Source organism: Dasypus novemcinctus, chromosome 18, assembly GCF_030445035.2.
Source record: "Dasypus novemcinctus isolate mDasNov1 chromosome 18, mDasNov1.1.hap2, whole genome shotgun sequence".
NCBI lineage: Eukaryota > Metazoa > Chordata > Mammalia > Cingulata > Dasypodidae > Dasypus > Dasypus novemcinctus.
The window spans coordinates 66,949,886-66,960,279 of NC_080690.1; the positions used below are offsets into that span (position 1 = coordinate 66,949,886).

General features: G+C 58.6%; 1 protein-coding gene across 1 annotated transcript in view; it reads right to left on the bottom strand.

Moving 5' to 3' along the window:
- Positions 1-9,512, bottom strand: part of NOVA2 (NOVA alternative splicing regulator 2) — a 30,498-nt gene extending 20,986 nt beyond the window's left edge. The window contains exons 1-2 of the mRNA XM_058280460.2: positions 9,233-9,512; positions 940-1,083 (exon numbers count right to left, since the gene is read on the bottom strand). Coding sequence (XP_058136443.2) covers positions 940-1,083; positions 9,233-9,497 — 409 coding nt within the window. The 5' untranslated portion in view covers positions 9,498-9,512. The remainder of the gene's footprint in view (positions 1-939; positions 1,084-9,232) is intronic.
- Positions 9,513-10,394: the final 882 nt, after the last annotated feature.

Here is a 10,394-nt window from a genome sequence, read left to right on the forward strand (position 1 = left end):
GGCTGGGTTTAGAGGGGGGGCTCGAAACAATGAGGGCGTGAGACAGGAGGAAAAGAGAAACATAGAGGGGGACAGGGGAGATGGGTGAGAAGCAGCACAAGGAAAGGAGGGGCAGCCCCAGCAGAGAGTGACATCCTGGAGCGGCGCTCACTAAATGTTCGCAGGGTGCGCTACTGAACACAGAGAGTGCGGGAAACGAGAGGAAGAAATGTGGGAGCGTGTGAGTGATGGAGGGAAAGGAAAAGATGCGGAGAGAGAGGAAGACAGAAAGGGGGCGAAGGAGGAGAGGCAAGAGGGAGAAGCTGCGCTGGAGAGAACGGGATAACAGACCCAGGCATATGCAAACCAAACGGAAGCAGAGAGACACAGAGAGATGGATGCACAGAGGCAGGGAGGGTGGGGGGGGGAGAGGAAGGGAGAGAGGGAGAGAGAGAAAGAGAGAGAGAGGAATGGAGACTTGGGAACAAAGATGGGAAAGTCAGAAGCAGAACAGGAAAGAGATGCATAAAGAATGACACAGAGAGACAGAGAAAAACAAAAAACAGTGAGAAGACCAGGCTTGGGCAGGAAGGATGTCAAAGAAATCCAACGGGAAGGGTGGAGAGATCGGGGTGCATGCGCGTGTGCCTAACGTGGCTGGCCCCCAAGCCCCGAGGGACACGCTGACACCTGCCACCTCCCCCCCCCAGCTCCTCCAACTGACCCGAGGGGGCAGGTGTGTGGGAAGGGGCACATCTGCCGGCACATCATGCAAATGAGCTCATGAATATGCAGCAGCCCCATTGTCTGGCCCTGCCCCCACCCCCATCTGCTCGGGCCAGTCCCCTCGGACTGGGGGCAGCTCGGTCCCCGTAGGGGGAGGGGAGCCCTCCCCACCTCCCCCAGGGGCCCAGGTCCGAGGTGGGGGGACCTGGGGAAGAGCCGTGGGCCCGGGCTCACCGGGGTAGAAGTCTTTGGACTTGGAGAGCTTGATGGTGGCGCCCGTCTCCTTCTGCAGCTGCACGATGGTCTGCCCGCCCTTGCCGATGATGGAGCCGGCCGCGTAGCTGGGGATGAGCACCTTCAGGAAGTACTCGCCTTCCTCTGCAGGGCACACGGGGCGGGGGGCGGTCAGCGGCGGGGGCAGGGCGGCGGGAAGGGCAGCAGCCCGCGGGGACAACGACCGTGAAGGCGCCGTGAGGGACGCCGTCGACACTCACACAACGTGAGAAGTCACCACCTCCTTTCACGCACTCCCTCCTGCCTCCGTGCAGCAAATACCTGCCACGCACGCGGCCCCATCTAGGGACCCCGCCACGAAGGAAGCAGGCCAAGCTCCCCCAGCTCTCGCGGGCGAAAGAGGCAGACCAAGAGTTTTAGGGATCCGGCCAAGAGCTCACATGGCTAGACGCTTCTGGAGCGGGGAGGCAGACAATATATTTTATGTCAGATGGTGGTAAGTACTCGGTAAACAAAAAGAGGCAGGCAAAGGGGGTGGGGAGTGTAGGTGCTGCCGTGGTTGGGGCAGGGGCCAGAATGTGGCGTTCTTTATTGATCAGACATTTCTACTGCACCCAATTTGCCTAGACCCTGCCTCCCAGCACCTTAAAAATACCAGTTCCTTTAATTCTCACACTGGTCTGATGAGGGAGGCACTATTTTCTAAAACCTATTCAACAGAGGAGGAAACAAAGTGAAGAAACCATCCACGTTCACGTAGCTGGTGAGCAGCAGAGCTGAGCTGTGGACCCAACCCAGGGAGTCTGGTCCCAGAGTCCATGCCCCCAGCCATTAAGATCGACTGTGCCCAGGCTACAAGGGAGGGAAGGAAACCGAGCTCTGTGACTATGCACAGAAAGAGCAAGTGCAAAGGCCCTGGGGCAGTGGGTGAGGGGACAGATATGTTGAGTCTTGTGGGTCAAGGTGAGGTCTTTGGCTTTTACTCCAAGAGAGACAGGAGCCCACAGGAGGCCTCGAAGCAGAGGAGGGACAGGAGCTGACTTCGATTTAATAGGACCCTTCTCACAGCCCTATGGGAAACAGGGAGCGAGGATGGAAGCCAGGAGCCCAACGAGGAGTGACGGCAGTAGTCCGGGCGGTTCTGCGTGGGCCGAGGGCTGGAGGGGTGAGAGGGTCTGGCCTCTGGAGATGTTCTGGGCACTCTCTATTGACCAGGCCCTGAGCTCAGCTTTGCGCTGCTTCCTCACAGCCCCCTGTGTGAGGTGGGTAGAATGATCTCCATTTTCACCCACAAGGAAATGGAGTCATAGAGGGGCATAGAGAAGCGAAGGCTCCAGCCCGAGATGCCACAACCAGACAGCTGCTGGGTTGAGATTTGAACTCAATGCTGATTCGGTCCCGGCCTTTCCTTGCCTAACACCCTCCACTGCTGGTGGCTAAAGACCAGCACTCTTGAGCAGCCCAGAGGCCTTGGGGGATGGTGCCAAGGGTAGTTTATGGGGCTTTGGCTATTCTTTGTTATGAGCCCGTGGTGTTTTAGTGGCTGTGAGTACAGCACTCAGTTATTGTAGACTTAAGGCAAGTCTCTAAACTCTCCTACCTCCTAATCAAACTGCTGCCCCAAATTACTCAGAGTAGAACTTCTGGAGCCCTCTTAGTATAAAACTCTTTGTGATTTGGCCCCCTCACCTTTCTGGCCTCCCTCCCTCATCTCTGTATTCTCAATGGATACCAGACAGAATGTCTTTTCTGTTCCTCATATGTTCCCTCTACCTCCGGCCCTTTGCACATTCCCCTGGCCTGGAACTGCCCTCCCCAGCGAATTCCTCTGCTCCCTGCTCAAATGACACTTCGTCTGGGATGATTTCTCTGAACCCTGAGGACAGAATGAGTCTCCCCACCCCCTACCCCGTGTCACGCCTTCTGAGCAATGCCTCACAGAGTCCTGCTCCCCAGGGCCACGTGCGTGGGGTCGCCACAAACCTCCGGGAAAAGGAGGGAGGAGCCAGGCCTTCCGCCTCCAAAGCTGAAGGTCTGAAACTCTCCCCCAGCAGCTTCTCAACTTTTTTTCTTTTAAGCCAAGGAAGCCTGTTTTCAATGTCTCACAAGAAACCCCAGCACACAGAGCGGATAAAAGAGAAACGCTGGCGGGGCCAGGGGCCAGGGGCCAAGGGGCCAGGGAGGCGGGAGCCCCTGCCCATCTCTGCCCGTTCCCTTAAGATTCAAGGTCTGGGTTCCCTGACGCATTAAGATGGGGCCGAGGGGCTAGATGTGGCCTTGCAGGCGGGGGAGGAGGTCCAGAATTAAGGGGTTTCCTGAGCCCAAGGCAATCCTCTTAAATTTGCCTAATCAGACCATTAAGCCTATTAGGTAATTAACCCCCTAGGGCGCTTTCCCATCAATCATTGTGCCCCCTTCTGAATTCACTTTCTTCGCTGGGCTAATGGGGGAGGGTGTTCCCACTCCCCTCTGCCCCTGAATGTGTCACAGAGATGGGGGACCAGTTTCTGGAAGGCTCAGAAAGATGGAGAGGGAATTCTCACGAATCCTCAGGACTGCTCCCCCTCTTTCTCTGACTTCACTCCCTAGCCTCTCTCCACCCTCTCGAGGGTGGACGGTGCAAGGTATCGGTTGACTTCCCATCCCACTTTCTGCTCCTCTTTCTCAAATTTCCCCAGGCTTTGCCCGAGGATCTCAGTAGGAAAGGGCAGAAAGAGCCCTAAACTGAGTGTGAAGTTGGTCCCTGACAGGGGGGTGTCCGTGAGCAAGCGGCTTGCCTCTTTGGCCTCAGTTTCCTCATCTGTAAAATGGGGGACATGATACCATTACATCATAGGGTTACTGTGATGAATTAAATGAGTAAATGTGAAGTTTTTAGAGTGGTCCCACACATGTAGCACACTCAGGAAACGTGAGCTACCACCGTCATCATCTTACCGACCTCAGGGACACGAGTCAAGTGCTTAGCACAGTGTCGAGAAACGAACCTCGAAAGTCTGGGGGTTTTGTTGGGAAGCACGAGAAGGAGGGGAGACCCTACTACTGTCACCATCGCCCAGCTCCAGCCGGTCTCTGCTTCTCACTGATGGACGTGAGGTCCTGTTCCCCGCCCGCCCCGCCAGCATCTACTTCCCTTCTTTCTCACACCACCCTCTTTAATTTTGTCCTTCTTACTAGTATTTCCTTCCTTCCTCCAACCAATCCTTCCTGAGTACCTACTATGTGCCAGCCTTGCTTCTGTTGCTGGGGATACAGCAGGGAACAAAGGGGACTCACTTTGAAAATGCAAATGCATATATTTAAAGAGGAATTTTTTTTTTTTATCCCTGCCAATAGCCAAAGTTGGAAGGGCTGTTTCTGTTTCTTTGCCCCCTAGTGCATAGCAACATAAATATCTAATGGTCCAAAAAAATAAAGTTTGTCTGTGGACCACTTAAAGCCATCTTGTGGCTGCTCGGCAGTCCCCGTGGCGGATGAGTGGAAAGTCTGGCTTCTGGAGCCCCAGCTCAGGCGAGTCTCCTTTTGAGGGAGCGGCTGAGACCACCCGCCTGCAGCAGCGCGGACCTCTAAGTGCCAGGAGCCCTGCAGTGGACATCAGTCTGCTTTGCTCCTCCAGAATCATCTGCACAGCCTCCCTGTTTGGGGGCATTTCCACCTCAAGTCCCACCACCCCCATGAAGAAGCCAGAGCTCTGTTTCCCAGACTTGCTGGCCGCCAGGGACAGACACATGACCTTGGCTGAACCCAGAGCCCCCCAGGCTTCGGCCGCCCCCAATCACCCAGGTTCTGACTGTGAGAAGAGTCTTCCTTCTATTGGAGCAGAATCTAGATGCCAAAGCGCCATACAATCCCCCTCCCCGCCGCCTGAGCTCCTCCCTTGAGGTCCACGCAGCAACTCCTGCCCAGTGAGAGGGTCTGAAGGTGAAAACTTCACCTCTCCTGATTGACCTGTTTTCCTCTCGCTGTGATTTCAAGCAGTTTCCCCTTGAGAGAGGGTTGTCTTTCCCTTCTAGTTACGGAGTCTCCCTCTCCCTCTTGACCCCCCCAGGAATGCCTTTGGAGGCTTCCAAAGTCAACCAGTATCCCCCCCGTCCGTGGAGAGTTTTTGCCGACCCAAGCTATTTGGGGTGTCGTGATAGGGGTGATCATTTTCCTTGTGGGAGAGTTGGCCCTGTTAAGTGGTTTTGATCTGGGATGGGGAGGGGCGGTGACCAACGACAGAGGGAGGGCTGAAGAGGTAGGTGGTGCGGTGCTGGTTTGGGGGACAGTCTGTCCGCCCAGGGGAGACCAAAGCTGTGTGGTACTCCTGGTCTCTACTGTCGAAAGGTCTAGCTGTGAGGGTTCCCTGGAGGGGGTGTGAGGCGACTGGGGTGCGACCTGAATATTGTCACGGGACGGGGTGGTAATGTTAGCGAAGGACGAGAGGTGGGGGTGTGGCGTGGGAGGGGCGCCCCCGAGGAGGGGCAGGACGTCAGGTGTGTGACGTCTTCCCGTGACCGATGGAGTTGCCGGTTCGTGTGAGAAATGTAATACAACTGGAGTGTGCCTCGCGGGGATGTGAGATGTTGCAAGGTGCGACGCTGACTTTGAGTTGTGACACTGCCTCTGGGTGAGAGAAAGGGGGTTGGGGGATGAGCTCTTTGGGGTGAATCACCATTGGATGGTGGAATAGGTCTTTGAGGCTCTGGGAGGTACTAATACTAATAATAATAACGACAGCTATTGTTTGTGGAGCGCTAACTGCCTGTCAGGCGCTATGTTATTTGCTTAACATACACAATCTCACTGAACCCATGCAACAACACAGAGAAGTAGGTCTTATGGTCCCTATATTGCAGATAAGGAAACTGAGGCTCAGAGTGGCGAAATAGCTTACCCAAAGGTCCCCCACCAAGGACGCGGCAGCGTTGAAATGTGTACCTAGAAGGTCGTACCCTAGGGCCCTTTGTCCTGGTGACACTGTCTTTGTGTCCGAGAGCCAGGGATACTGGGAGCAAGGCCTGGCTGGTGTAAGTTATGCTGGGGATATGAGACGTGTGTGCGTGTCTGGGTTTGCTGATTCTATAATTTTGGGGGAAGACATTCAAGAGTGTGGGGGCCATTCTAGTTGCAGCTTAAGAATTATGATCTGTACTCGGGGGACACTCTTTGGGTTATGGTCCCACCAGACTGGGGTCATTTATTTCTCCGATGAGCCCCTAACTGGGTTTTCCATCCATCCTCTTTCTGTCAGTCCCCTGCCTTAGTGCCCCGCCTTCCTCCCAACAGCGTCTTCCAGCCAGTCACTGGCCCAGAAAGCCAGTTTAACAGCCACCATCTCCTCCAGTTCTCCCACCAGCCCTGGGCAATGAGCCAGAAGGTCAGGTTGGCCCCGTGGGCAAGAGTTCAATCCGCCCAATCTGCCACCACTTGCGGTGTCACTTGGACAAGTCCCTCACCTCTTTGAGCCTCAGTTTCCTCACCTGAAAATGAAGTTTATGGTTCATATCCATCCACACAATAGAACCAGCCACCCTACTCAAATCCTGGCTCTGTCTCTTTTTAGCTGATTGACCTTGGGCAAGTTACTTAGACTCTCTGGGCCTCATTTTCTCATCTGTAAAATGGTTGGCATAACAGAGTTGTATTAAGGATTTAACGGTTGAACCATGTCAAGCCCTTTCCATAATACTCCCTGGCACATTGTAGCACCATAAATGTTAACCATTATTATAATTGATTATGATGATGATCTCATGGAGTAGTGGAAGAATTCAATGAAATATTGCATGTGGAAAGCAATGAACAATAATACTGGTAGCTGTTATTCCTATTATGGTGGTGGTTATCGCTATTTCCTCAGATGAGGAAACTGAGGTTTGGAAAAAGGGCAAGGCTGTCCCCGGGTCTCTTAGCCATCAAGATGCATTATTGGAAGGAGTTCCCAGTTCTGAGATCCAAGTCCTGGACCTGGCCTAGCTCCATTTCTGTAAACGGGGGCCTGTCTCTTTGTGTCTCTGGGCCTCAGTTTCCCCAAGAGTAGACAGGAGTGGGGCACAAGGAGGCAGGAGGAGAGAGAGCCGAAGGGCGCATCCTAGTTTTCCCATTGCTGAAGGAGGCAAGACAATCCAGTGAGCTCGGGAGCCCGGCAGCCCAGGGTTAGAGAAACCCCTTCTGAGCTGTGACCCTGGGCAAGTGGTTTCATGGGGCTGGGCCTCAGTTTTCCGCATCTGTTGCGACTCGTGCTCCTTTGAGCAAACTGATTTCGAGCATCTCTGTCCCTTTAAGAGCAGGATGGGATCCCTCTCTCCCCAGGGGGTGGCTGGGCAGCCTGTTAGGGCTCAGGGACCCCCTGGACCCCCAGTCCTCTCGAGGACTGAGAATGGCAGTGGGGCAGGAAGGAGGGAAGGAAGCTGGCCGGGGGCATGTTGAGCGGGCACTGGGGGCGGGGGAGCAGGAAGGACAGGAAATTCCCTCCGCCCCCTCCCCCAACTTCCCTTTCCTCCCGTTTCGACTGGACACCCTCCCAGGCAGGAGGAGCCAGGGGGTCCCTAGTTCCTGCCCCACCTGGAAGTGGCCAGGTGGGGAGGCGAGGGAGAGACTCTATTCCCCCCCAAGCAGGAGTGGGAGGCTCCCGCCTCGTCCACTGGGAGGGACCCACCCCTCCAGGCCATCCCCCCCATCCGGAGGAAAGGGCCAGAGGAAGCAGCGATTTTGGCCAAGGTGACTGCCGGAGGGATTTCTCTGCTGCTCTCAAGTCTCCCTCCTAAGAGCCAGGGGGCTGGGCCTGAGGACCCCAACAAGCACTGGTGGGTCGTCACTACTTCGCCCTGAGACCCCCGCTGTGTGGTAGACCCCCAGACCTCCTGAGGCCGCTCGGCGGATGGCGCCTCTCATCACACACACACACACACACACACACAGACGGCTTTGTGCACACACCTTCGGTGGTCAGTCGTCACACACACAACACACACGCACTCTCTCCCCCTTGTCACACACACAGAGAATCGTCTCTGGGGTCACACCCTGCCATTGTACATCTGGATCTCCTTGTTACACACAGTAGTCACACACGCACGGGTGTCTCTCGCCCCCACCCCCCCACATCATCCCTTTCTACACCCCTGGGGCATGATATGCACACACATCTTCCCTGCTCCACACACACCTAGAGCCCCATGGCGCCCTCCCTTGTTGCACGCCCTCGTGTGTTTCACCCACAGAGCCCCTGCCTCTCCCTCCTCACACACCCACCTTCCCTTGTTGCACACACCCCCTCTGATGTCACTGTTGCACACCTCCATGTGTCACACCCAGCCACAGTCTCTCTGGAGTCACACCCACACCCTTGTCTTGTCACACACTCTTGGCAGCTTTGCCCAGTGTCACCCCACCCCGGGCACGCCTGTGTCACGCACGCTGAACAGCCTTCCCCGCATCCACACGGCCTCTCATGGCTCACACACAGACGGAGCCCGCTCGGTGTCCCCCACACACCCCTCTGCAAGGCACACACACCTTCTCACTCATCTCATGTGTCACACTCGGCCCCAGTTTCCTCTGGGGTGACAGGCACACACCTCCCCTTGTCACACACAATCTCTCGAGGGTCTCAAACATGGAGCCCAGCCCCTCTCACCTCGCCCAGTCTCTTACACACACCCCCTCTTTCCTGTCATAGCCCTGATTCCTGATGACACACTCCCGGCCTTACAGGGCCCACACATGCGTGAGCACACACACACCTGTCCCAGCCACGCTTTCCCCCCGCCGAGCTTTACACACCCACCCTTTCCTCCATTTCACCCAACACACCCACCCCATCTGTCCCCACGCACAGGCTTCCCTCCCGGGACATCCCCGGAGAGGAGGCCGGGAAGCTCCGGGTCCCAGGCCGCCTCTCCCCTGCCCCTCCCCCCACCGCCGGGACACAATTTTGGGATCGCTTGCCTACGTAAGCCCGGGGACACCCCTGCCCCGAAAGGGGTCACATCACACACCCCTCAAGGACACCGAGACACCAGCCCCGCGGGGCCCACGCCCCCCATCCTCTGCGCGCCCCCCCCCAAGGACACTCGCCCCCCCCCTCCCCCCCACCCCCTCTCTTCGCAGACAAAGCTCCCAAGCCCGGGCCTCGGCGAGTGGGGGTCCGGCCCCCCTCCCCGGCGTCCCCCCCTCCGTCCCCCGCCCAGGGGAGGGACGCCCCTTCCCTCGCCAGCGCCCTTGCACCTGCCGGTGGGGTCGGCCGGGGAGAATGGGGACCCGCGAGGCCCCGCCCGCCCCCGCGCGCCGCGCCGCAGCCCCCGCTCACCTCCCGTGTTGCTGCGCTTGGTGCAGACCACCTCGGGGGGCGTCTCGAGGGGCCTCTTGCGGGAATCCGGGGCCTCGGGCTCCATGGGGGGGGCCTGGGGCGGCGGCTGCTGCTGCTGCGGCGGCGGCGGCGGCTGCTGTGGCGGCGGCGACGGCTGCTGGGGAGGCTGGGGTTGCGGCGGCGGCGGCGGCGGGGGCGGCGGCGGCTGCGGGGCCGCGGAGGCCGTGAAGAGGCCGTGCACCGCGCCGGCGGCCATCATCCTCATGGTGGGGGGGCGGGGGCGGGGGCGGGGGCGGGGGAGGGAAGGGGATGTGGGAGGGGGAGGGGGCGGCGGCGGCGGGTGGGGGAGGGGGAGCCCCGGAGAGCGCGGAAGGGAGGGCGCGGGTTCTCGGGGTGCTGACAGAGCCTGGAGAGCGGGTGTGAGCGGGATGGGAGGGCAGAGGGGGGGGTCTCCCACGGGCCCGGAGAGGACTGAGGGGTGGGGTCTCGCTCCTGATCACTGAGGCCGGGGACTGGCCGCGCCACCGGGGGGACCGGACCTCCCTTCTCGGCCTCCTGGGGGGGGGGGGGGGAGGGCCGAGCCCCCCCAAGCCCTAGGGGCTCAGGGCGGGGGGGCCGGAGGTGCGAGGTGGAGCGACCGCTAGTGGGGGCCCGGGGGGCGGCGGGCGCGGGCCGCGGCGGCGACAGGGCTGGCGGTGGCTGGTCGCCCGAGCATCTTCTTCCCGGAGGCTCCCACAGCGGCCCGGCCCCTCCCACCCGCGCGAGGCCACGCCCAAGCCGGCCAGGGCCACGCCCCTCGGCGCCCCCATTGGCCCGCCCTTGAAGCCCGGACCACGCCCCTTCTATAGGGCCACGCCCTTCCTCCCTCCCGGCCTCCCCCCCACCCCCCGCAACCACGTCCCTGGGCTCATCCCCGCCCTCACCTTTCAGGAACGTTTCTAGAGCATTTACTATGTGTCAGGTCTGGGCCTCAGTAAACGCTGCCCCGTACATACTTTATCACCTCTCATCCCCTAAGGAACCAACCCTGAGAATGATCTCACTCTCCCCATTTTACAGATGAGGAAACTGAGCCTTACAGGACTGACCTCACTTGGTCAAGATAAGAAATCCCGCTTGACGGTGTCCCTCTCAACCCTGGCGGCTGGGACGTTCCGACTCA